At 36.9% G+C, this 27784-nt stretch overlaps 1 protein-coding gene across 10 annotated transcripts in view; it reads left to right on the top strand.

The window, feature by feature from the left end:
- The window catches only part of CNTN4 (contactin 4), an 874157-nt gene that overhangs the window by 430786 nt on the left and 415587 nt on the right, over positions 1-27784 (top strand). For all 10 annotated transcript variants that reach the window (XM_008518912.2, XM_070576725.1, XM_070576728.1 and 7 more), the window contains one exon: positions 4269-4410. In XM_008518912.2, the coding sequence (XP_008517134.1) occupies positions 4356-4410 (55 nt within the window). In that variant the 5' untranslated portion in view covers positions 4269-4355. The remainder of the gene's footprint in view (positions 1-4268; positions 4411-27784) is intronic.

Below are 27784 nucleotides of genomic sequence, written 5' to 3'. Positions count from 1 at the left end.
TAGATCCACAGAAGATGTTAGTTAAATTTATTCTTTCATTTCCATACCAACTAGTTGTTGACTGCCTATGATGTTATTTACTATTCCATGTGACTCTTACATATCAATGAATAAAGCAATGATGCCCTACCTTCACAAAGTTTAAAATCTATTTGGGAAGGGGGATTTGAATCTGAGTCTAAACAATAATAATAATTGATATTTGCTTTTAAAACATATGTCAATTAACCTTTACAGCACACTTGTGAGGAAGATGGGGCTTATGGCATGATCCCCAAAATATAGACAATCACATATGTTTACAAAGCTTTAGAGGCTTTCCAAAAGTCAGATAATTTGTGGCAAAACCAGGAAGACAGAACTCAATGTGCTGATTTCAAAGTCTAACATTTTCCTGCTCTGTCTTGCTGCCATGAGGCCTTGAAAAATGTGTTACATATTGGAAGTATACTTAGTAATTATAGATGTAGTTAACTTGTTGACCAGAGGAGAAAAGCAAAGTGAGAAAAGAGATATTCTGTTCTTCTGGGGATTGCATTTAAAGCAGAATCCCATACAGGGAAATCAGATTTGTTCGGGTCCTCCCCCTGTTTAAAGTCATTCCCACCCTCCTCCTAGCCTTCAGATTCAAGTTCAAACTCTTTAATATACATTCAAAGCTGTTTAGGGATCAGGGATTAGACTAAGACTGTACTGTGCTATCTTTAACAAGGATAGCTACTCAGTGTCAAGGACCTGTGCTCAGTGCCTTCCATATGTTCTCACTAATCCTTAGAATAAGCCTGGAAGATAGGTATCATTGCCATTATTTTATAGATGAGCCACAGAGCTGGAGAGTGGTACGTCCAAGAATGAGAGCACAGGTGTGATTCAATTGATTTTGTACCTTTCAGTATCTTGCATTGTGGTAACTTCAACACTCTCTAAATTCTGAGTTTTATACCTGCTTCTTGTCCTTGTCACTTAACTTAGAATTTCCTTCTTCCATCTTTTCTATCCTTTAAGTCTCAGTTCAAACTATTAGCCCTTTTATAGAGCTTTCTTGAAGCCCCTGCCCCACCCCACCTCCTGGCTCAGATAGATGATGTTCTTTTGTGTCCTTAGCACCTTGTACATAATAGAATTCAGACATGCATTGTGCTGAATTATGACTGGTTTAGTCATCTCTCTCATCAAGTAAACAATGAGCTCCTTGAGGACAGGGCTCCTACCTCTGTCACCTTTGCACACCCAACACCTTGCACTGCCCCTGCTCCACAATTAGCATGCCTGCTTATTTGTTGAGCAGGATTAGGACTATTTGGATACCAGCATATTTTTAATTTAGCAGAGTGTTAAAACAGATAATTATGTGATCAGACCCGCCTGCAGATTCTTGAAAACCAGGACTCTTAAGGGAGAACTGAATCATGCTTTTGTCTTAAGCACTTTATACCGAGGTCTTCAGTATGACTAGTAATATCAGAATTGTTTGACGGGTTGGAATCTAGAAGAATTTTGCTCCGTGGGGCAGCGTGTGAAAATATCTTGTAGAATTCTCAGTTACTCATCTCCTTTCAGCTCAGCTAGATAAAGCAACCAAGTCCTGTTTCATGGTGTGGCTTCCTCCCCAGGATTTACGAGTCTAATTCTTGGGTAAGGTCTCAAAGTTAGTGCTGAGTACCTTTTGCTATTGCCACCTTAGGATAAACCAGAGAGAGCTCTGAGCTGCAGAGGATATCTATTACCACCATAACTCTTGGCTCATCCTGCAGCTTTCTTTCTGGCCCTGGCAGAAAAACTGAGATTATGAAACATGGTATCCTGCACCACAGTCCCACATGAGATTCATGAATTTTTAGCTCCCTTCAGACAACCTGGTGCTCTGGTTACTACTATCCGCTACACAAATTACTGTCGATGACCCCGTTATTTCTGATTAGTGAAGGTGAACCTTACCTACCTGAATGTAAATAAATACCAATAGAGTTCTTGAATTCCTTTATCTTTAAAAATTTATAGCTCTTAATAGAACACGCACTGTAAATAGCATCATATCATGAATTAAATCTTTATCATGTAATTGGATACATTTCCTAAGCTAATTTTAATTGCTTCAAGAAACTGCTTAACATTGTAGAGCAATCCCCAGGTCCAAGATGACATTTTCTTTGCAAAATTAATTATTAATACCCTGATCATTTGCTTAAGACATTAATAGTTTTCATTGATCAGCACATCTTGTTTATCCAAAATGTCCTAATCACCATGCATGTCATAAGAGTATCTGAACATATCCAATTAGAGACGTTGCCTGCTTCCAGCCACATCAGCAGATCAGAAGTTAAGGGTCCCTTTTGTCTTCACAACATAACTAATCTAGCTTTATCAGAAACTGAGCTATTTAAGGGCAGAAAAGAAAGGTGAGTTCTCTAATGATGGTTCTTCACTTTCTATGAGCTTCCTGGTAAACATAAAGGCTTCTCATTGACCACGCAGTATAAATTAACGCTAAGAGCCCTTGATTAGCCAGCTTGTGTTTGGTCCTTGTTTTCATGCGTGGCTGCATTTGCTCACAGTGTTTTCCTTATAAACGAGAGTAAGATGAGAAGCCCCAGGTTATTATCAGCTTAAAAATACTGGAGCTACAATAATGATAATATCTGGCATTTGTATGGTGTGTAGTTTTCAAAGACGTCTCATTTACTTAACCAGGAGGTTTCCCTTGTAACAACCTTAAGAGGGAGGTAGGGTGGCATGGATACCCAGGACCACACAACTAGTTATAGCCAGAGTTGTAAACAGGATGCGAGTCTCCCAGTTCCCTAGATTTCTCGCTTACGTGATAAACTGGTGAATAGGAAACATCCCCCTCGTCTTTCAAACCCCAGTGGGAGCTCATCTCTTTTATGAAGTTTCCCAGGCCAGAAAGTTTCCTCCTTCCTTCATAATGGCTTACTGTATTGAAGTTTTATGAAATTGCAGGTAAATGTCCCCACTAGAGTAGGAGATCCTTGAGGCTAGAGCTGGTATCTTCATTTTAGTGGGTCCAGGCCCTCACCTACTGTCTGGTAGGCAAAAGGTGCTCCATATATGCATAAATACATGGCTGGCTGGCAGGATGGAAGGGAGAAGGGACGGGTGGATGAGAGCAAGCACAATTTTCCTAAGGTCATGCTGAAAACCTTCGGCACATGAGGGAAATTTGGCTTTGTTTGGTTTACACAGTGTTTAAAAATATATACATTTTGAATTGGTTTCCAACATTTAAAACTTGGGAGATTTTCAACATATGATAATATTTTCAATTTTTCTTTGAAAAGTTGTAGGTGCTCCTGCAACCCTAGGTCTGTGCCTCACATGTGAGCCATCAGCTTGAGCTGAGGAGCAGCTGCCCCTTCAGACAGGGCATGTCTGTGGCCTCCAGAGTGCCTGTGTCTGCCTGCCTGCTTCACTCATTCCTTTACCTACTTTGTAGCTGTACACATCCCTTCTCCCATCCATTCTGCCATCCTGCCATGTATTTATGCATATATGGAGCACCTTTTGCTTGCCAGACACTAGCATAATTTTTGTAGTTTTTGGTACACAGAACAAGCAGCCTCTGTTTACCACAGAGTTCTCCTGTTTTAAGATTCCTGGCTAACGGAAGAATTACTGTTCTTAATCATGCTCTGGATTTGTCCAAGAGAACGTAATAGACAGCTACTCATAGTTGGTAGAATTTCTCTCAGTAGGCACTAGAGCTGCACATTTCTATTACGTTTAAGTAATGAAGCATAGAGCATAGGAAAAAATGTTTGAATTGATGGGGTAGTTATAATTTTCTCATATATAACTTCATTCTAAAACTTGAGAATTTCTACTTAAGGTCCATCAATGTTAACTCTATCTTTTTCAGTGGCAGTTCTTTTATATTCGCTTTTTTGGGGTATATTATTAATTGGAAAATTAATAAGAACAGAGACTGGAGACTAAGGGACTGAGAAGGACCATGTGAAAAATAGTCCATTCCTCAACCTTCAGGGTGATTCATGCCAAATCAGCTGTTTTTGTCTTCATTCAGTAGCCACAGGGACACGCCAGCTCCAGTCTCTGCCCAAGTATTATTTGGAAGAAAAGGAAAGAAGGCTTATTTGCTTCATATTCATAATTTAACGTGTTTCTGTTTTCTTCAATAGTACTTTTCCACAAGTGAATTTTATTTGTATTAAAGTAAGGATAAATTTACAGAGACTACAAGGAGAAGTATTCCCAAATCTCATTGTAATGTCTCTTCTTTCCCACAGATTAAAGGTTGAACAAAACTTAAAAGAAGCAGCGAATCTATTCACTTGTTATTGGACTTGAAACTCCTTTGACCTCAGAAACTGAAGATGAAGTTGCCATGGGAACTGCTGGTACTGCAATCATTCATGTTGTGCCTTGCAGGTAGAGTGTCATTTTCAAACTTTTTGATTTAAAAATGCTCGTGTATTTCACACTAATTCAAAAGCGGGCTTTCACTTTAGATGGCAATGATAAAATTGTCAGAGTGCACACTACTATGACTAACATTTGCTGACACTGCTGAATACACTTTCCTGATGATCTTTTAGTAGCTCTTTTCATGATGTTGTATCCAAAGCTAGACATTGATGTTTTACCTGTCTATCTGGTCCTTTTAGAATCGCTTGAGCCTTTATTTAGTTTGAAAGTTGTTATTTTTGCTCATCCCAGTGCTCCATTGCACAGAGATGCTGGGCAATAAAACTGATAATACAGTCTGGAGTATTGCCTACTTTGATGTCAGTGGATGGAAGTTTATCTGGGTAGCTCTTTCAATGTCTTTGTTGATATCACAGCGTCTTTTGATACTGACTTGCTTTCTTTTTCATTTCAATATACCTATGACTTAGCAGGAGCCAGAAAGCAAAATGATAGGAGATTTTTACCATATACTCATGATCAACCACTGGACAAGAGCTTTAAAAAGTTCAAACAGGCTATTTATTGTTTTCTTGGTTTTCTGGAAGATGTGAGCCTACCGGTTGACAGATATCATTCAAGTGTTGAGGCAACATAAGTCCAGCATGCACTGAGAGTTTTTTCCAGGTTGGGATGGTGGGCATCTTTCCAAGTCTTTTTGAAATGAGTCTAGTTGACCTACTTGATTATTCAGAGTGTGCTGTCTAAGAGGGACATCTGGAATATATTTGCATTTTTACAACATGAAACAAAAATGACTTTTGGATCACCATTACTTTGATTCATGTGTTCATTCAAATAATGTTACTGAGTACCTTGCAAGGAGCCAACTCTATGCTAGTATCTAGGAATACAATTCTTAGTAAGACAGATAGTTACTGCCCTCTTAGAACTCTGTTAGCTGAGTTCTATAGCTGTGTAGACTGACAGCATGTTATGGTAGATTATTTGCAATTGTTATACAATTAAAGTTAGTGATGGTAGTACTAACGTGTATGAATCACTTACTCCATGACAGGTGCTATGCTAAGCAGTTGGGGTACTTTATCTCATTTCATTCTCTCATGACCATTAGGAAGTATTTACTATTTCCTTTATTCTTATCACTATTATTATTAATATTATTACTGAAACAACAAGAAGTTAAGAGTCTCATCCAAGATCACCATGCCAGTAAGTGGTAGACCTAATAAGATTCAAACTCAAGTAGACTAACTCCAGAATCCATACTTTTGACCACCATAATATACAGTCTTTTAGCTATCTTGCTGATTTGGTCAATTCATGGTTGCAAATTTATTCTTGAAATTTTGATTTTCATTCTATGTTTTTCTACATATAAACTCTCTTTCACTTGCAAATCTTCTAATTCTTGCCTTAGTTGAGTTTACAACATCCTCATCATTCCCTAATCATGGACTTTTTGGCATCCGTCCAGCCATCTCTTTTAGAGATATTACTTCTCTCACTCATCTGGTCAGAACCTAAAGCTTCCTCCCCAGCAGTATGTCTCAGGCTCTGTAGAATATAAGTTTTGTTTCGTTTCTTTTCTTTTTTTTTTTTTTTTGCTAAGGAAGATTCTCCCTGAGCTAACATCCATTGCCAATCCTCCTCTTTTTAATTTTTTTTTTTGCTTGAGGAAGATTAGCCTTGAGCTAACGTCTGTGCCAGTCTTCCTCTATTTTGTATGTGGGTTGCCACCACAGCATGGCTGATGAGTGGTGTAGATATCTGCACCCAGGATTCAAACCCATGGGCTGCAGAAAGTGCTGAACTTAACCACTAAGCCACAGGGCTGGCCCCTCAGTTTCTTGTCTGCAGTCTGTTCATGCACCTTGACCCTCCTAAAAGACCTCAACTGAGACAATCTGGCCCTAAGTTCTCATGACTCTGGGATAGACATATGCTTTAGAGCATAAGGCAGTGAATCAATTTCTCAGTATCTGGCTACAGCAATGTGTTTATTTAACCCATGGTGGTGAGTACATATCAAGAAGTTAAAGGGTTGAAAATCCAGGAAGCCATCAGTCTCCTCAACTGTGTTTTAAAAAGCTCGGAATTCTCATCTATGTACCTGTATCTTTTTTATTCACTTAGCTTTTTGTAGAGAATCAGTATGTTGATTGTTTCTGTGAGGTTTTGTGTATATGTATGTGAACTGTTTTACATGGCATTAATATTCTTTACTATATGCCTCCTTCAGTGTAGGTAAAGTCAAGCTTTAATTAATGTTTTTGTTTTCTTGCTATTTGTCTTGATTTCATTAATTTGCATAGCACTAGTCATTCTGAATTTTGAACAGATTTCTTTAACTGCTTTAACTGTTCATTCTTTTCCTTTTCTTTACTTCCTTAGCTGTTGATTTTTTTGGTGAGTTTTTGGCAAGGAAGATATTTATGTCTATTATGTTTACCATAATTAGTGAATCTCAAATATGCCTCTTCCTGATCTTTTTTCCTTAAATAAGATAGAGATCAAAATGAATAAGCAGGCTACTCCTGTAAGAGATGCACCTTGAAAGGTCTGCTAATTATTTGAGGGCATTGATTAGTAATTTATAGTACAATGGAAATGTTCTCTTTTCCCAAATGCTAGATTCAGTCTCTGACAATAATTTTCGAAATAAGACTACTGATGTTAGTAGTCTGAAATTCAGTCTTTACAAAATTGGCTTTATTATTCTCCCTTTTAATTAATTTAAACCAGGAATCACAAAACCCTATGGCCTAAAAGATCCAGGAAGCTAACAAATGAGTAAAATATTCTTAAAGAAATAGTGACTCCTACAAACAATAGTGAAAGCTGATGAGTGTGGAAAACTGGAGAAAACATGTTCCACTAAAGTAACAACCAGTGCCCAGCTCTATTCTTACATGCCAGGCCTCCCAGTTTTTTGAGATTTTTATGTATAAGTCTCCTAATTCTTTATCATTGCCAACTAATTCAAATTAATTTAAAAATAAAAGAACTGTATAAAAGAAACCAAAATGCTCTTCAGGCTAAATGCAATTCCTAGAGCACCAGTTTGCAAAGTTTCTTTCAACCATTTGGTTTTTCTTTGATATTAGACATAATGCCGAGTACGTTAGATCTTAGGGTCTTTGTACTAACTCTTCCTTTTGTGGAGAATGCTCTTGCCCTAGATATTCCCATCACTTGCCCTCTAACCTTCTTTGTATCTGTGCTCAAATGCTACTAGTTGACGCTTGTCCTGACCACAGTAAATAAATTAAAATAGCAATATTCTCTTTCACCAACATTTTTCTCCAGAGCTCTTATCAATATGAGTAACTTTATTTTTTATTTGTCATTGTACTAAATGTCTTTTCCCACTAGATTGAAGCTTGATTAAAGCAGATACTTCTGTTTTTAGTTCACTGCTCTATCCCCAGCATCTGGAAAGTGCCTAGTGTACATAGTGCCATTTGATAAGTAAATATATGTCAAATGAATAAATGCTGCATCCTGGCCAGACATGAGTTACAGAGAGCAGGTTTCCAGTTTCAAGCTGTGCTATGGACCCAAGGCATGCTGTAGTCACCTTTATGTTAAAGCAGTGAACTAGCCACCTCTGAGGCTAATCCATACAAAAGTTTTTAAAATTAGATTTAAACACGTAAAGTATTAAAATTGGTTTGTGTGCCTTGAACTCTATATCAGATGCTCTTTGTACAACACTCCCTCACCCATTTCTGACTTGAGCTACAGCTAGGTGGACTGTCTTGCTCTGTATTTTTCTGCCTCAGATCTTTTTCTAAATTCACAAGCAAGGGGAGCTATGAGGAGTTAACTTCCTCCTTGGGTGCAGTCCTCAACCGATAGGGCATGAGACTCAGTAGATATATGCCTCAGCCTCTTGTCATTTGGAAGGACAATTCTTAGGCACATTCTACACAGTTCCCTAGAGGTTCCCAGCAAGACCAAATACCAGTTGCCTGCAGTTGTTCTGCCTTTTCCTTCTTCAACCCTCTTTCCTGGGATCATCTCCCAAATAAACTAACTTTCCAAGTTCTTCTCTCAGGCTGTGCCTTTGGGGGAATCCAAACCAAGAACATACACACACCTATTAATAGCAGACATGCAGCCCAGTATTGATCATGTCAGTAATTAGGAAGAAATCAGACAGGAAACATAGCTTTGACAGAGATTATGGAAGTGTTTGCCTTGATGTGGATTAATATACGCATATGTATGCAAGTATTTAAATGAGTATATGTACATATGCCTCCATATAGCTATGTGAGTATTATCTGGTCCTTTAACCAGATAGTTTTACTATTAAACAACTTTTTTACTCTTTGTACTATTTACTAGTTTTATTGTTAGTCAGCTGTTGGACAAGTCAGCTTGCCTCTCGGGGATTCTGTTTATACCTCTGTACAATGAAAGAGTAGAACAGATGGCCCTAAAGTCCTTTTCAACTCTAAAAGTATGTAATTCTAGCTATACACATGGTTTGAGAGGCAGATATATATGCTGAAAGGGTTAGAGCTAAGCCTGAAATTTTATTCAACTAATATGAAATTTTACATAGGTCCTATGCTTTACCATGTGTTACTGATTCTATTCACATTGGCAGAATTTGAAAGAAAGAATAAAATGGCTAGTCCATATGTTCATCTGCAGCAAGAGGCATAAAGACATTTAAAAACCCTCCCTGAATGAGTAAAAAAATGTTTGTTTGACGTATTCTCAGTTGATCTTGGTTTTAGGGAGGCTAAATTTATTCCTATCTCTATGGCACAGTTTACCAACTTCAGCAATTCTCTTTTTTCAGAAAGTGCATCCTCTTCAAATGCAAGCATTTTGTTGATCTGTTCACAGTGCCGCTGTTACAGCTGTGTATGGGGGTAGACAGTGGAGAAAAGGTCCTGTGTAATTCAAGAGAGACATATTCTGGGACTGGTGAGAGTTCACAAAAAGTAGAGCAAGGAGGAGACCTGGGGTGAAGAGTTAATCACAGGGATGTAGCTTGAATCTCTGACAGCAAAAAATGCAAAGCAAAGGCCAGTACCTGTGATTAGAGCACATGGAGAGACTGCTCAGTGGTCTTCAGAAGGCCTTATAGGCTCAAGAGCTCTCATCACTAAGACTGAAAAGCTGTCTATGGTTTTGGCTTATTCTAGGGTCAAAGGACACAAATACACAATAGGAGCTCCCAGTATTTGTTGATGTTGATAATAGAGCTCAATGAGCACAATCTTGCCACTTAGTCAAAACATTCTAGCAAAGCTCAGGACCAGCCCTAAAATATCCTCCCTAATTAAAAATGTCGTAAGGCCCCATCAAGATGGATAGTGCACAGAAGTTAGTTTCAAAGCTTGGCCTCTCAGAGCAGCAAGGCACAATATTTCATTTCTCAAGACTCTCATATTTTTTCCCCAGAATAAACAGAAGAACAGCCAACATTGAAATAATTCACAGTTCTAGACAGAAATTAAACCTAGTACTGCCTCTTTTCTTGCAAAAGTAACAAGTATTCAATTAAGATCAAAAGAGAGTTGAGTAAATGTCAGTTTTCATATAGTTACTGAGTCCTGTAGTGACCTCTTATTTTATTGTTTCTTTCTAAGAAACTGTCTTGCCAATGCATTTACAATCATGCTGACTGATAGCAAAGAATGGATTTCCTATTTCCTCTATGCTCTCTCATAACCATGGCCATGAAATGAACCCAAAGTGGTAGAAAGATTTAGCAAGAAGAGAGCTAACAGCTAGATTAAAAAGCAGTGACTCCAGTGATGAAAATTTGGCAAAAGAATAGGGAGAAGTGTGTCCAGAAAATAATAAACAGTAAATGGAAAACTCCTTCTGAATATCAATTTAAGTATTTAAATACATTTTACAGTGGCAAAATATTAATCATTAATGAAGATGTTGAGGTAAACAGAGAAACTGGCAGCAATTTTATATCCCCCTGGGCATGGACATGCAGTAGCAGTCAAATAAGCCAAAAGTTATTAGAAATATTCAATTTAAGACCTCTCATGAAGCAAAATCATTAATGGCTTCATTAAATATGCTCAGCCAAGCTGGAAGTCTTAACTATAAATAAAAGTCCCTTACTGATAGAGTCTAGGACATGTAGTATCTACAAAAAAGTAAATAAAATAAAAGATTGAACTCTGTTGAATGAAACAAATTAGGAAGAGAGAAAAAAACAGAAAAGAGAAAATCTGAACAATACATGCATTTACTATCAGTTTGCATGATAATTCCCTGTTGAAATGTGGGATCGATGATACTGCCTCAGAGCTTGAGGATGGCAGGTGAAGGAATAGCCTGTGGCATCTCTTACCATGCCAGAAATGCCACATGGAGACAAAGCAGAGCTGGTAGTTAAGAGCATGAGCTTTGACATGAGATAGATAGGTCTGCCACTTATCAGCTGTGTGATCAAGCTATTTTATCTAAGTCTTGGGTTGCTTTTGGTTCTCAGCTGTAAAATGGACAAAATAAGTATATTTACTTCATGTCAGTATTTATTAGGATTAAATCATATGTATGTTCTTTGTACTTAGTACAGTGTCTGACACTTAGCAAGCATCAGTTAGTGTTAGCTATTGTTCATGGAGTAATCAACACATATTTGAGGACCTGCTAGTGCTAGACATTGTACTGCTCTCTAAGAATGTAGGTTAGGTCTAAGTGAAACAGTTCTTGTCCTCTTGGCACTCATGATGATAATGATGACGCCAATATCAGCTTCTTAGCACACTAGGGTCTGGCCCTTCTTCAGTAGTTGAAGGTTGTATAGTGGAGTTTTTAGCACTTATGTTGCCCTTTCTCTGCCTTTTTGTAATGAGACTTCATCTATAAAATAATGATATAATATTAATGATAAATATCAATGAAAAATAATTACCTAAATTGATTAAACTTATTTATATGTGTAGAGCGCTCAGGAAGGTATGTGGCTTAGTAACACTGAGTGTTCGTTGCTGTTAATATCATCATTATCAATATCACCAACAGCAACAAATCAGTGGGCATCCATTTACACGTATAGCAGACACAACATTTGGGGTCTGCCTTCTGGCAGCAAAGCACCTAGGACAGGTGCCAGTTGAAGCCATCTGTCTGGGGATCTGGCACTGGGAAAGAGCTGAGGAGGTTTCTATGATGGGGCTCCTAGAAATTTATCAAGTTCCAAAGAGATAGGTGTTCTAAAAAGAGAAGGATCTGGTGGTTCAAAATGATGAAAGATTCTTAAAATGCATTTTACGAAAAACAAAATAACTAAGATAGAGAAGCACATAGAAGCCCCTAATGCACTGTGATGGAATATGCTAGAGCTCAGACTTCCTTATGGGCCCTATCCTTCCATTCTTCTCTACTCCTAAGCTTTCCTTGATGATGCTAACCAAAGATTTCACCTATATGAAGAACAGAGTTCGATGAGGATGTGTCCCCACACTATTCTAATTATGCCCTTAATTTGTTTAGCACTTGATAGTCTATAAAATACTTGCTGAACAATCTGTTTAACAAGCCCTATGAGGTACTAGAGACAACTACAAAAATAATATTAAGAGTAAAAATTTGTTCAGCATTTCTGTGCCAGATACAGCACCACATTCTTGAGTGCAGTATATCATTTAACCTCATGGCAACCCATTTCCTAGATCAGGGGTTACATGACCTGCCTAAGAAATCAGAGCTGGTACAAGTCCAAGACAGTATTTGAATTTGGGTCTATTCAGCTCCAGAGCCTGGGCTTTTAACTGTTATGCTATGGTATCTATTGACACATAGTACCTGTCCTCATGGAGCTTACCATCTTGTAAAATGCTATGAACTGGTGATTCTCAAATGTAGTCCATGGATCAACAGCATCAGCATCACCTGGTAACTTATCAGAAATGCAGATTCTTGGGCCCTAGCCCAAACCTATGGAATCTGAATTTTGGGAGATGTGCCCCCAGTCTGTGTTTTAACAGCCCTTCAGGGGATCGTGATGCCTTAGAAAGCTTGAGAACCACACTAAATGCTCTTGAGAGGCAAGTAAGGCAGAAATTGTCATTTTCTCAATTTTATATGTGCGAATCTGAGTGATAAGTGACCTGCTCAAGGTTATACAGCTGGCATCAATGGCCAAAGCAGGAATCTAGGCTTTCTGATTCATAATCCAGTGGTTTACTTTTCCCCTGGGTCTATATGCTGCCTTTTTACTCAAATAAGTCTAGCTGTCAGAGCACCTTATTGAATACCTGGTGATGTAAAGGAAGAGCTTTTTTATATTGAAGAGGTGTCCTGAGTATTGAAATAATTTAATTTTTCTGCTAAGCCTTGTTTCACTGCCTGTAAACCACTAACAGGTATGATATTGGCATGGGCTCTTTCTCTGTTTTGTGATGTGATGAACACAGAAAAGATGTTCTTCCTTAATTTAATTTTATTTATTTTTAAAATTTTTTTATTGCGGTTACATTGTATTATAACCATATAAAGCTTTCAGATGTACATCGTAATATATTTTGAATTCTGTGTAGATTACATCATGTTCACCAGCCAAAAACTAATTATAGTCCATCCCCTCATATGTGAGCCTAATCACCCCTTTTGCCCTCCCGCCGCTTCCCCTCTGGTAACCACCAATCCAATCTCCATTGCTATATGTTTGTTTGTCGTTGTTTTTATCTTCTACTTATGAGTGAGATCATATGGTATTTGACTTTCTCCCTCTGACTTATTTCACGCAGCATAATACCCTCAAGGACCATCCATGTTGTCACAAGTGGCCAGATTTCATCATTTCTTATGGCTGAATAGTGTTCCATTTTGTATATATACCACATCTTCTTTATCTATTTGTCCCTTGATGGGCACCTAGGTTGCTTCCGAGTCTTGGCTATTGTGTGTAATGCTGCAATGAACATAGGGGCGTATGTATCTTTATGCCTTTGTGTTTTCAAGTTCTTTGGATAAATACCCGGCAGTGGGATAGCTGGGTCATATGGTAGATCTATCCTTAATTTTCTGAGGATACTCCAAACTGCTTTCCATAGTGGCTGCACCAGTTTGCACTGCCACCAGCAGTGTACGAGGGTTCCCTTCTCTCCACATCCTCTCCAACACTTGTCGTTTCCTATCTTGTTAATTATAGTCATTCTGACTGGAGAGAGGTGTTACCTCATTGTAGTTTTGACTTGCTTTTCCCTGATAGCTAATGATCTTGTGCATCTTTTAATATGCCTGTTGGCCATCTATATTCCTTAATTTTAAAGGGAAATAGAACTATGTTGCAGAATCTTTGGAAAGTAGAAAATAAAAGAAAAATGTCTCTGAGCCTCCAAATAGAGTACAGTTACCTATCATTTTGGTAAACAATAATGTAAATGTTATTAGGTGTGAGTTCTGTGCTTAGAGAGATAAAATAAGGAAAGTTTTCATATTTTGCCAAACCCCTTGTGGATGGCTGAGTTGTAGTGTCTTCTCAGAGCAATCAAGAACCCTTTCCTTTAAGGAGGATAACAGATTATTTTGTTTTGGAAAGAAAAGACTCCCAGGAAGAGATTTCACCCCTTCAGATCTGAATTAAGACTTATTTCCAAGGTTCTCATTTCTGCAGCAAGATTTGGGAAATGGTCATAGAAGAGCCCTCTAAAGACTTTAAAATTGTGCTGAAACTAGCCACATATAGCTATTGAGCACTTGAAATGTGGCTAGTCCAAACTGAGTTACCAAAATCTGTAGGATTTTGCTAGGGGTCTGGAACAAATTACCACAAACTGAGTGGCTTAAAACAACAGAAATTTATTCTTTCACAATTCTTGAGGCTAGAAGTCTGAAATCAAGATGTTGGCATGACCATATTCCCTCTAAAGGCTCTAGGGAAGAATCCTTCATTGCCACTTCCTTCTGATTTTGGCATTCCTTGGCCTGTAGATGCATCACTTCTATCTCTACTTCCATCATCACAGCACCTTCTTTTCTGTGTCCACGGCACTGCTCTGGGATGTTGGAAACTTAGTACAAAGTAATTTTTAAATCAATTATATGTTGAAATGAATATATTGGATTAAATAAAACATATTAATTTTGCCAATTTGTTTTTACTTTCTTTTATTTATGTACTATAAAATTTAAAATACATATGTGCCTCACATTGTCTTTCTATTAGATAGCAGTGCCGTAGAAGATAAAGGAACTAACCTAATCATCCTTAACTTATAACTATAGCTGAGAATAATTTCCTCCTTTTCTTGTCTTTGTAGAAGTAAAAACCCAGGCTGGTAGCCCTGAGCCTAAAGGGAAGTTGATTAGGGGACAGGTGTAGAGGAGAGGGCTACAAAATATAAATTTGCTAAGCTGTTGACTCAAAGAATGGGGTAAATGTTTCCCTTATCACAGCCCCTCTAAGAAGCCTTCATAGAGGAAAGAATGTCAAAATCTTGTATCCAGCAAAAACAGTGAAACAGTGAAGACCAGAGGATTTTTTAAAAAGCTTTTTTCAGAGAACCTGTAAATCACATTGACCAAACCAGAAGTAATCTGTACACAAATGTTCATAGCATTGTTATTCATAATAGCCAAAACGTGAGAACAACTCAAATGTCCATCAATTGATGAATGGTTAAACAAAATGTAGTGTACTCATGCAAAGGAATATTGTTCAGCCATAAAAAGGATGGAATACTGGTACTACATCATGGATGAACCTTGAATGTATTACACTAAGTTTACGAAGCCAGACATACAAGGCCATATATTGTATGAATCCATTTGTATGGAATGTCCAGGGTAAGCAAGTCCATAGAGACAGTAAGTAGATTAGTGGTTGCCCACAGCAGGGCATAGGAGGGGATAGGAAGTGACTGATATTAACTATGTGATTTCTTTTAGGGTGATGAAAATATTCTGTAATTATATAGTGATATGGTTGCACAAACTTATGAATATACTAAAAAACACTTGTCTTAATCTGCTCAGGATGCTATAACAAAAATACCACAGACTGAGTGGCTTTTAAACAACAGAAATTTATTGGTCACAGTTCTGGAGTCTGGAAGTTCAAGATCAAGGTGCCAGTTTGCTCAGATTCTGGTGAAGAAGGCCTTCTTCTGGATTGCAGATTGCCAACTTCTTTCTGTATCCTCATGTGGTGGATGGGGCAAGAGCTCTCTTGGAATCTTTTTTATAAAGGCACTAATCCCATTCATGAGGGCTCTGCCCTCCAGACCTAATCACCCCCCAAAGGCCCCACCTCCTAATATCATCACCTTAGGGCTAGGAATTCAACCTAGGAATTTTGTGAGGACACAAACATTCAGATCATAGCACCAACTAATTGTACATTTTAAAAGGGTGAATTGTATGGTGTGTGAATTATATCTCAATAAAAAAATAAATAAATCTGATTAAAAAAACAAAAAGAAGTTTTACTATCTCTTTGGAGAGCCTGTTTTGCTGTCAGGAAGTCAGAATTGCTCAGGATTCACTGCCAACCAGCCTCAACACATGATTAGTGGATTACAGGACTGCAGAAATTATTTTACAGACAAGTTAACTGGTTTGCCCAAGGACACACAGATAATTATTGCATAATCAGAATCCAAGTTTCCTAAAATATGATCTGAGTCTTTCTTCCACAACTCTGCTATGGAATCTCCCAGTGTGTGTTTTGTGAACACAGAGGGTTTCATTTGTCTCTACCCTACACCCAAAGTGCAGCTTCTTGTAATAAGGGAAAACAAAGCATAAACTTCCTTGGGAGAGTGAACTCTCTGACTTTAATTCACCTGAGGTGTGATATTAGATTCTCCCTTAAAGCAAAAGAGGGGAGACTTAATGTTGGGGAAAGGAGACCCTCTGTGTTGTGAGGGTGATCTTGAGGCAGGATGATCATTGACTTCGCTTATTTTCAGTTTTGTCTCATATTGGTATCCGTAGGAAGCAGAACATCTTTTCATTTCCTTCCTGTCTCTACAAAACTCTGGAGGCCAAAATTAAAAATCCATATTGAGTCTGTGATTAAACTTCCCCCTCCCTGAGGGTTATATCTCAGGCCAAAGCTTTGAAAATAGTTTTGAGACAAAAAAGGAAGGCAGTTTCATGGACAAAGAGTATCTGAAGAAAGCATGATGTCAAATAGATTACTTAAAAGGTATGAATACAGCAATGAATACGTTGCTTGAACTACGTCAATAGAAAGAAAGAAAAATCAATGTTAACTCCCTGTTTTCAACTTTATTGCTTCCACTTATGTGACATCTATACCAGAAAGGAATTAACACAGCTAGAAATGCATTCCACTTGTTGATGTGGAGACAAATGTCGAAACAAACAACTCAAGATCAACTTAAGATAAGAAGAAAACATTACTCTTTTCTAAGGAATTTTGAAGATTAGGCCAGTGGTTAACATAAAAATCCGTTGCAGCAAATATGTTACCTCAACTATCAGAGATTCACAGGTTGTCGAAGTTGTTCTCTCATCCAGTCCGGCTCTCCTTTGGGCAGTTGAGAAAACCAGAAACCAAAAGATTAATTCATTTGCCTAAATTCACATGGCTAACTGCTTTTAGAGCAAGGATCAAATACTGAGAACGTTTGATTTGCTTTTATCAAACTAGTAATAATTTTTTCTTTATTGGATTTGTTGTTTTCTTCTTACATCACATTTTGTCTAAACTCCATTTATGTAAATAGACATGAATTTTATTACTAAGGGTGTTTTCATCAAAAGTTGTTTTTGTGGAGAAGGTTCACCCTGAGCTAACATCTGTTGCCAATCTTCCTCTCTTTTTCTTTTTGCTTGAGGAAGATTCGCCCTGAGCTAAGATCTGTGCAGTCTTTCTCTACTTTGTATATGGGTTGCTGCCATAGCATGGCCACCAATGAGTGGTGTAGGTCCATGCCTGGGAACTGGACCTGGGCCACTGAAGGAGGGTGTGCCAAACTTAACCATTAGGCTATGGGCCCGGCGCCCATGTCAAAAGTGTTTGATTGCCTTCTTCAACTATTTTCCCACTTGAGATGGTGGTGTTAGGTAACACGGCTAATAATGCCCTATAGTCTTTTTACACAGTGGCAAATAAACTTGGAGAAGAGGTTAGTTTCTTCAAACTAGAACTTTTGGTTCCTTTGAATATATTTACATATTCTTTATTGATTTATTCATTTATTTGATAATTTACTAAGCATCTACTACATTCTATATACTGATAGATGTTGGGCATACTAAGATATTTGTGATTCACTCTAATAGACTTAAGGAATTTCTAATCTTGTGGGCTGAAACAGTTTCTTTCAAACTCATGTGTCCTGCCAGATTTAAGTGGGAAATTCAGGCAAAATACAGTTCTTCTCAATGAATCGTAATGTTGCAATATCAGAAACTACTCCCTTGGTACTGCTTCTAATGGATAAGAACCATGGTCCTGGGGGCTGAGATAAATCTAGGTTCAAAACCTGCCTCTAAGTTTAGTTACTAAGTGTATGAACTTGAGGAAATTGCTTAATTCTCTGAGAAAGTAGATGCAAAACATGTAGCACAGAGACTGGCTATAATCAGGGTGTAATAATAATGTCATTGCAATCAATTATTAAAAAGGCATGATCTTCTTTTCCCTTCACCACTGAGCCCCAATGCAAGCAGAGCACTTCTATCTACTTACTTTCAGTGGGTCCTCAATTACATAGTATGAATAAAGAAGAACAATAGTGGGAGTAGAGGCAAAGAGAACACTGAAATCAGGCATGCCTTCTCACCTATCATGGATAACACTGGGTATGAAAGGTCAAAAGTGATGTTTAGTTTTGTGGTATAGTTGACTAAGAAGGGGGGTAGGTCACAACCTCCTTCACAGGTAGGAAGGAGGAAGAAAACAGGATTGGTGGCTATTTCTCTTATGTGATTCTATTATTCGAATGATAAATCTTGTTCTCTCTATAGCCGTACAGATACAAATGTATATAAGCATTTTATTACTATATCTTTATCCAGTCTATTGGGCAATCTGCTAATATTTGAATTAGAGAATTTTAGAAATGGAGGAGAATACTATATCACCCATCTAATGTTTTATCTTTAACTATTAATAAGTATTATTTTACCTGATTTTTCATATTTCTTAGAACAAAACATGACTTAGAGTCCTAGGCAACTTTTTCATTACTGATGATGATGATAATAGTAATAACAACAGCAATAAATACTGACCTCCTTCCTCTCGTCTAAATGCTTTAAATACATTATATTATATATTGGGCTCAAAGGAGCCCTAATATAGCTAATGTCATCACCTCTGCACTATAGAAGGGGCAACTAAATCAGATTAAATAAGTGGCTGAAGGTCATGCAGTTATGTTCACCAATACCAGATATCTTCCCCCCACTGTGTCTTGTCCATATCAGCCTCAGACCTTATCAGGTTCCCTCTTGAGCAACACTCTTGTTTTTGGGTGTTTTTGTGTGAGGAAGATTAACCCTGAGTTAACATCTGTTGCCAATCTTCCTCTTTTTGCTAGAGGACGATTGTCCCTGAGCTAACATCCATGCCAGTCTTCCTCTATTTTGTATGTGGGATGCCACCAGAGCATGGCTTGATGAGCAGAGTGTGTGAACTTAACCGCTACGCCACCAGGCTGGCCTCCTGTAACACTCTTGTTTTTATAGTTAGTCTCCTGTACGTAAACTCAACCTTTCTGTCCTTCCCCCAGTGCCTGTGCAGCTTAGCTCTTCATCAGCTTCCCCCCTAGTTATTGATTGGCAACATTACTATGGAGAAAACCAGATTAAACTGTGTAGATGTTACCTCCCAAAGTTGCTTTATTTCTTGTTTGCAGCCACAGTACAGTGATCTCTGCTTTCTCTCCATGGAGATATCTTTCCCCCAAATCCCAATATTTTACTTCCCTTTGAATTGTCACCTTGTTTTCTCTTCACCCCCTGTGGTAATATTCATTCTCTCTCCCTCTGACCTACTCTGAGCACGTGGCCCTCCCTCCTACTTTCCTTTGCTATCTCAGTCTAATTATATCTTAACTTAGAATACAGATGTAAAGCTAATGAAATTGTCTTTAAACACTCCTTCAAACTCCAACTGTTCACCTCCCTCTGAGTTGAAATGAGTAAAGTTTTAATTTATTTGTTTAAAACTCACTAGGCTAATGTATTCCTATATTCAGATATGGCGTGAACTTTGTATGTGCTACCTTTTGTGCTTCTTTTATAGGACAGAGTGAAATTCTCTAACTTCAAATTCAAATTCTTGTTCATAGAATAAAATACTGCCCCTTCCCTATGGGAATTATGATAATTCAAAGAACTGAACAAACCCAAAATAAATTCACATCTCTGAACAAAAGAGAAAATAAAAAATGCAGCAGTATTAGTCTGGGTCAACAGTTTTTGCCAGAACTTGATGTGATATTCTCTATAGAATTTGACTGAGAAGTTATAAACTACTGATAAAACCAGCAAACATGAGCTGCACACAAGTGGTCTTTGCAAAATGAAAATTGTCAAGTGAAAATGAATTCTTCCCTCTCCTCTTTTTTTTCTTCAGCTGAGTTCTTGGACACTCTTTTTGGGAAGGCTTTTCTCCCCAGTGTTGTGATATTTGCACAAAATCTTGGTTTTAATATAATATTTATTTAACTGGAAATATAGCCAAATTTGAAGTTGATGCTCTAGCTTGCTTGTATTTCCCTTACAATTTCATTTACTTGCTCTATTCAGTTGCATTAAAGATGAGAGAAGGGAAAACAAGATTGTTGATCAGTTGCATTTCATAATTGTTTATGGATTTCATATTATCTAAACTGATCCCCAATGTAGTGAATAAATTAAAACGTAAATAAAGAGATATATGTTTTGTTTAGTGATTAGAAATCACTTTTGAAAAAGAATTATAACTATGTGCGATGATATATGTTAACTAATTACCGCTAATTATTATGATAATCATTTTGCAACATGAAAATATATAAAATAATTGTTGTACACCTTAAAGTAATACAATATTATGTGTCAATTATATCTCAATAAAACTGTGAAAAAAGCAAACGCTATTAGAAACATAAAAAATAAACACACAAAAAGAAATCATTTTTGAAATTTAGTCTTGCCTTTTTTTGATGTTAATGTAATAGAAAGCTGAGGAATCTAGAACCCTATTTGCCACCTTCTAGTTTTATAATTTTAAGTAAATTACTCTACCACTTAAGACCTCAGATACTACATAAGTACAATAGTGGAATGGAGCCCAAATGAGCTTTCTAGACCAGTGTTTCCTAAAATTTGATCATCATCTATTTTTGTCCAATCTGTGTACTTCATGTATTATTATTTACTTCAATTGTTTATTAATTTAATTTTTTACTTAAAGGAACATTATCGCAGCAGTATCACTTGTTATAATTTAAAAATAACCACAAAAATAAATATCACAGTAACAAACACATTCAAGCACGGCTTGTCCTCAGAAGACTTTTATTCTGAACCCTGATATTTCTCTATAAAAATAAGACTATCAGATATTAAACAAGTTTTAAAGACATACTGGCATCGACTGAGATTTTCTTTAATCAGGAGAACTCATAGAGAATTAATTGAAAACTGAATGAATTTATTTTTAAGTGAGTCACTATTGTTTAATTTATTTGTCTCTGTATAATCTAAAATTTATCTCACATACCAATGGGAAAAGTATTTTGGGACAAGCTAATGTAGAAGGATGACATGTTCCAGCTCCCCAAAATGGATACTGTTATGCCCCAGCATAATGTATCAGATGCACCCTGGCAATATTGATTCAGATGAATCATATTTTTATGTGTGATCATTTTTCTTCATGTATTATTTTTCATATATGGAAGCATTTATTGTATTTTTCACCGTGTGTGCTATGCAAAAGTTAATATAAATCAGTTGTGGGCTAAGAGATGTAACAATACTGTTGCCTTCATGATTCAATTTAATGATGTTTAAAGGCTTTGAAAGTGGAAAGAAAATAGCCCATCTTCTTACTTCACCCTATCCAGAATATCACACAGTGAGTGACATAAAAGGGCCAGACTAACTCCTGAATGGAGCCCTGGAATAGGAACAGCCTGGCATATAATGTTATTATGACTAGAGGCCTGTTAAGCACATAGTCTTTTGACAGAGTGCTGAGTAGTTGTGGCATTAGTAATGTGAGATTTAACACAGAAACCATTCTTAAAGTCTTAGGGAACCCAGATGGCTCTTAGAAACATGGCTTGTGAGTTTCCTTGGTTTCAGTGCCTTATTTTTAACATTCTTTGAAGTGCCTTTTTGTTCACTGATCTGTTAAAGTGCAATCTTGTTTCTCTTTTTAGCCATCCATTGCTATTACCATAATAAGCCCAGTGTTTCAAATATGTGTGTCTTGGAATATAATTCCTCCTCAGGCAGGACTATCTAAGCTATTCTTTCCCCCTATGAAGATAATATCTGGATTGTGGCTCCATTTGAAGAATGGTAGGGTGCTTCTCAATGTTTTTTGGGGGTTTTTTTCCCGTCCATAAAACAGTAATAAATATTATTATCTCATTCCTTTTGTGGGGGTCAGGAATTTGGGAGCAGCTTAGCTGGGTACTTCTGATTCGGGGTCCCTCAAGAAGCTGCAGTTAGATATCACCTGGGGCTGCAGTACCTGAAGGCTTGACTGGGGCTGGGGGATCCATTTTCAAATTGAGTCAGTTGCATACATGGCTGGCAAATTCATGCTGGCTATTGGTGAGAGACCTCTGTTCCTCACCACATGGAGCTCCCGTGTGGCTGCTTGTGTGTCCTCACAACATGGCCCCTGGCTTCCTCCAAGAGCAAATGATCCAGAGAGAAAGCAAAAGGATGCCACAATGCCTTGTTGCAGGACATTGTGGTAGAATGTCATTTCTTCCATATTCTATTTGTTATAGGGAGTCACAATGTTCTGCCCACACTTGAGGGAAAGCAATTAAGCTCCATCTTTTGGAAGGAGGAGTGTGAGAGAATCTGTGGACATAATTTAAAACCAACACAATCCGCTTCTCTTCGTCTCCTATGCTTCCATACTGTGCCAAACTATCATAATTTCTTACCCAGACTATGTGGAACAGTTGTAACTGGGCTTCTTGTTCTCACTCTTATTCCACTTTTCTCCATTTCTAATCCATTCTCCATGTAGCAGTTAAAGAGATCATTTAAAAATATACACCTATCATATCACTCTTCTTAACTTTGAATGGATTGCTCTTGCCTATGGAATAAAGTTTGGATGCCTTTTCACAGCCTATCATGTCCTAAATATAATGTCCCAGCTTTCTTTTCTAACTTCATCTCATGCAACTCTCTCCCTAACTTGTTAGAAGTTCTAATCTTTCCACTACTAAAACATGTCAATCTCTTCCTGACTCAGGACCTTCACACCTGATATTCCACTCTGATTTCAATGGTCTTTCTCCGTTGTCTTTTATGACTGGGTTTATCCTTTGGATTTCCACTTAAATACATCTCCATCAGAGAAACTTTCCCTGATGAAACTAAAATAGGGCCCTTCCATCATATTCTATTTTCTTAAAAAGAAAAAAAAGCTTTATCGAACTTTATTGAAGTATAATTGACGTATAGTAAACTTCACATTTTAAAAATGTACAATTTGACACATTTTAGTGTATGAGTACAACTGAGAAACCATCATCACAATCAAGATAATAAGGATATCAACCCAAAAGTTTTCTTATGGACCTTCATAAAGAGCGTCCTGAATTATTTTCTAAATTACAAACTTGCAACAAATATTCAATAAGCCAGTAGAGATCTAATACACAGTATAATGAATATAGACAATATTGTACTATAATAATGTAATGTGATAAATATTGCTACAACAGCAATCATATTACAATATATAAACGTGTCAAAACAACACATTGTACTCCTTATATTTACACAATGTTATGAGTCAAATATGTTCAATAAAAAAATAAATTGCAATGCTGCTTAGTCCATTATAACGTTTATTACAATTTATAATTGCTAATTTCTCTTGTTTTGGTTTACAATAACTTACTTGTGTGTCTCCTAACTAAACGGTTATCTCCATGTAAAGAGAAAATATGTCTGTAGATTTCAGGGCTATCTCTCCATGTTCACATTGCCTGGAACTTGATAGATGTTTGATAATTTTTTTAAAATAAGTGAATAATTAAGCATATTATCAGCTGACAAGGGCCCTTAAAGAGATACAGGTCAAGTACTCTGGCACTAGAGAAGCAGTTAGAAGTGTCAAGAGATTAGAATTCACTTAGGAGCATGTGGGGTTGGTGTCATTGTAGTTGCCCTTTGAACACGAGTAGGTTTGTGACTTTTAACAAAGCAGGTGAAAGCTTCCTGAGACTGAGCAAGGAGAATGAGGTACGTATTTCTAAGGAATAAACAAAGAAAAACAAGATCCCAGTTGGGCCATTATGTAGGGTAGATCAAGAAAAGTAAGCGTTGACTGCTGGGTGTAGTAGTCTGGTCTATTTCAGTATAGAAAGAGAAGCAATCATTGAAGGTTTTTAGCCTGGCCTTGACTTTTCATCATCCTGGCTTTAACTCATAACGATTAATATGTCACCAGTAGAAGAGAAAACATTTACGATTATCTTCAAAATGTTTGTTTTACCTATCTTTACATGATTTCTAGCGTTCCTAATAAAGGCGAAAAGTTAGGAAAATACAAATGTTATTCAAAATATGTGTTTGAACTTCTCTAAAAGTAAAGAGAGGATTGGTTTAACTATTCTCTGGAGTGGTCCATTCATGGATTTGTAGCAAATAAATTGTTTATTTTTAAGATTTTCATAACCTTATAAATGCTCACACAGATGTTAGGAAATAAATTTGGTACACAACAAAAATGTTTTGCCCAACTTTATTTTGATATTTATTGTATTGTACTAAGTGATTGTAATTGGGTAACTGTATATTGAGGAGAGAAGCAGTGTCAGAATGGTGAATTTGAATTTGGATATCTTTCCTTTACGAGTCCTAATTTGAGTATATGTGGTACTCATTCAGTATTCTCTGAACTCACATGTTGGATATGCCTGCACAATTGTAATATACATAGATAATAAGAATAACAGATATTTGATCTATATACTTTCTAAATGTATGGGAGCATCTATTTATGTACCAAACACAATAGAATTCCCAAGTCTGATTTAATTTTGTTTTTTGGTGTTTTTTTGATTAATCACATGGAGAAGGATAGCTAATAAGTAAATGGCATGACAGTGAAATGCTGCATGCATTCAGATATTCCTTGACAATGAAATTCTCAGTAATCTCTACCATTTGTTCATTCAGCACATACTATATGCCAAGACCTCTCCTTAATGAATCTACCCCATTAATCTTCACAAGTATCTTGGTAGGTAGGTACATTGAGATCATCTCTATTTAACAGATGAAAAACTGAGGCTAAGGTAGAATTTGCCCATAGTATCATCACTTATATGTAGCAGAATTGAACTGAAACTTGAGTTTGTGGCCCCTGAAGTGATCAGGCAATGGTTATTGATTTTTAAATCCATATGATGACAAAGTTTCATTAGATCTAAGAGTCTGGATTGGTGTATTTTTTATGGAAAGGAATAGGTCCTATTTCGGTTGGGAAAATAAAGGTCCTATAAGTATGTTGTGCCCTAGCCCAGACCCAGATGTGCTGAAAATATTTTAGGGAAGAGGATACGTGGATTGATGGAATTCTTTCATCTGCTTCTGGATTGAATGATTAAAGCCAGTTTTGCCTCATGGCTAAAAGTATCTGTTGAAAATTAAACCATTTGGTATAAGGAAAAGAAGTAGTGACTATGTCATCATTATCACCATCATCTGAACTAGTCACATATATCGATTTCCTGTTATGTCCCAGTCAGTTCCAAACAGTTATACTTGTATTTAAATGAAGTCATATATTTCAATAAATATTGCAGCCTGTCAAGAATTGCATTATTTTTACATAAATAGATGTTTTCAGACAGTCTCATTATTTCTGTATTTCAAGAATATAGTACCTTGAAGACCTTGACTGATTTGGAAACGGCATGATAATTGGGCTGCCTGAAAATCTATTGGCACATATTCAAGATAAATTTTCACAAGCAGGAGATTATTTGGGGAGCATATGCATCATGTGGCTTATGTAGTTAATGGCTCTTAGTCTGGCATTATTGGAGAGCTACTTTTTATTGGAGTAATGTTGAACAGAGTTCCTAAGAAACTGTTTTCTTTTGAGTATTTGAAACATTTTGATCAAGATCGTTTAGCCAATTCTATGCAAAAGGTATATACTTATCCATCAAATCCATGAAAACATGCAAATTCTTTGCTTTTCATAAGTAATCTGGTAGAGAGTATTGGCCCTAAGATGCTTCACTAAGATGTAATAGGGTGGATCTTGGAGAGTTCTCTATTATTAGATTGGAAGGATGGAGAGAGAGACAGAGAGAGAGAGACTGTGTACACATGGGCACGTGTGTACCTGTGCTTTTGTGTAATTGTGTATGTGTATACTTATATGTTTAGAGTAGTTTTTTCGTATTTATTTTCAAAAATAAATGTGATAAATTTTGCATATTTCTTGCCTCTGATCTCAGTCTGTTAGTGGAAACAATTGAGATCTGGCCATAATTGGAAAAAACGTAGATTTTTTTAAGGAATATTTATCACATTAGTCACAATTTCGCTTCACATTGAGTAAGAGACCAGCCTTTAACCAGGTGAAATACAGAGTCCCAGACGTGATCTGAGTTACACTTTAGTGGGAATAGTACGTCCCTTGACAGCAACACTATACTCTCATTGCATGTCTTATGATTTTATTGGCATATTTTTATTAGCTCCTTCAAAACATTGGCCAATGTTACACAATTTACTAAGTATTTCTGATGCATTCTTTTTGTTAATATCAAATACCAATAAGTTTTACAGTAAAATGATTTGTTTTGGCATTTTAATGATGGTATTGTCCATAGTTGCTATGATGGGTCCCTTCTGAGTCTACATTTATCCCATAGATTTCAGGACAAATGCCAGAGTGTCACATCTCAAAGACTAGGGAGCAGGTTTTATTGGGAAACTTACATAGGTCAAGAGTTAGCAAGAAGAAGAGAAGCCAAAGGCTCCCTAATCCTCCACATCCCACTGAAAGATATCTCAGAGCCTGGCTACCTTGAGCCTGCAATGTGGGTCTGTGTTCCTATCAAGGGTACTTCCTCTGCAATAGTCTATTTTGTCAGTAAAGGATAAGCAGACTGCTGGGCCTCAGGAAGGCTATTTGTAGGAGTCCTAGAGTACCAGTTTGTAGTACCTAGAGACCTTCAGGCCCTGTGAGATGTTATGGTATCCCTTGCATGGAGCATGAAGCCCCTGGTTACGTGATAAGCTGAGCTTGAGAAAGTAGGGTAGCCCCCATTCTAGTTGACATGTTGTCAGTAGATTTACATGATCCTCAAGCAGGCAGGTATAATATTTTGTCAAGGCTGGTCCCCTCTAAGACAGTCTCATCATGTAGTGGAAGGCTCACTGTAATAACCATGAGAATTATTTATCATCATCTGTCCTAAGTGGATAGTGTTCTACTAATACTGGATAGAACAAATGAAGTGTCATGGATTTTACCTTATAGGAGTTTGAGATATCAAACTTTGAGATATCCTGTGAGATATCATTCTTAGAATGTAAACTTTTTGAATAAAAGATAGCACTAGAGTATATGATTTTTGCATGAAGGTATAATTAAAAGCAATAAATGAATACATACGCAGATTCATTAAACTTATTGATAATATTTTAAGGATCATGCAGTTTATAGATATAAGATTAAATGTTTAAAATAGACCGTATAACCATCCTGATTTACATATTTCCTTGGAGAGAAGCATATTGAATTATACATAATTTCTATGTTGATTTGCATACAAATTAATTTACTAAACAAGTTATAGTTTATACATTGAGCTTATTTATCTAATTTTAACAGACTAGTAAAATGGTCATCTGTTGTCCTCCAAATTCTCTCTCTGTTTTCATTTAGATAAAAATGATAATGTTGACAATAATAATAATCGTAATCTTAATAATAGCAACAGCAATCATTTGTGAAGTATTTAGTCTGGTAGTAGTAAATAGCTAAGCCATATATACTTTTTTACACATACACATGTGTGTATATATTTATTTAATCTGCACGCCAACCCTAGGAGGTAGATTCTTCTATTATACCTGCTTTTCATATAAGGAAACTTAGAATTGGGGAAGTTCAGTAGTTTGCTCTTCATCCCTCTGCTCGTGGAAGCAGGATTTCAATCTTGGCAATTTGACTCTAAAGCACCATGCG

The sequence above is a fragment of the Equus przewalskii genome, chromosome 15 (genome assembly GCF_037783145.1).
Source record: "Equus przewalskii isolate Varuska chromosome 15, EquPr2, whole genome shotgun sequence".
Lineage (NCBI taxonomy): Eukaryota > Metazoa > Chordata > Mammalia > Perissodactyla > Equidae > Equus > Equus przewalskii.
Note: the sequence above shows the minus strand (reverse complement) of the source record. Positions and strands in the feature narration are given on the sequence as shown.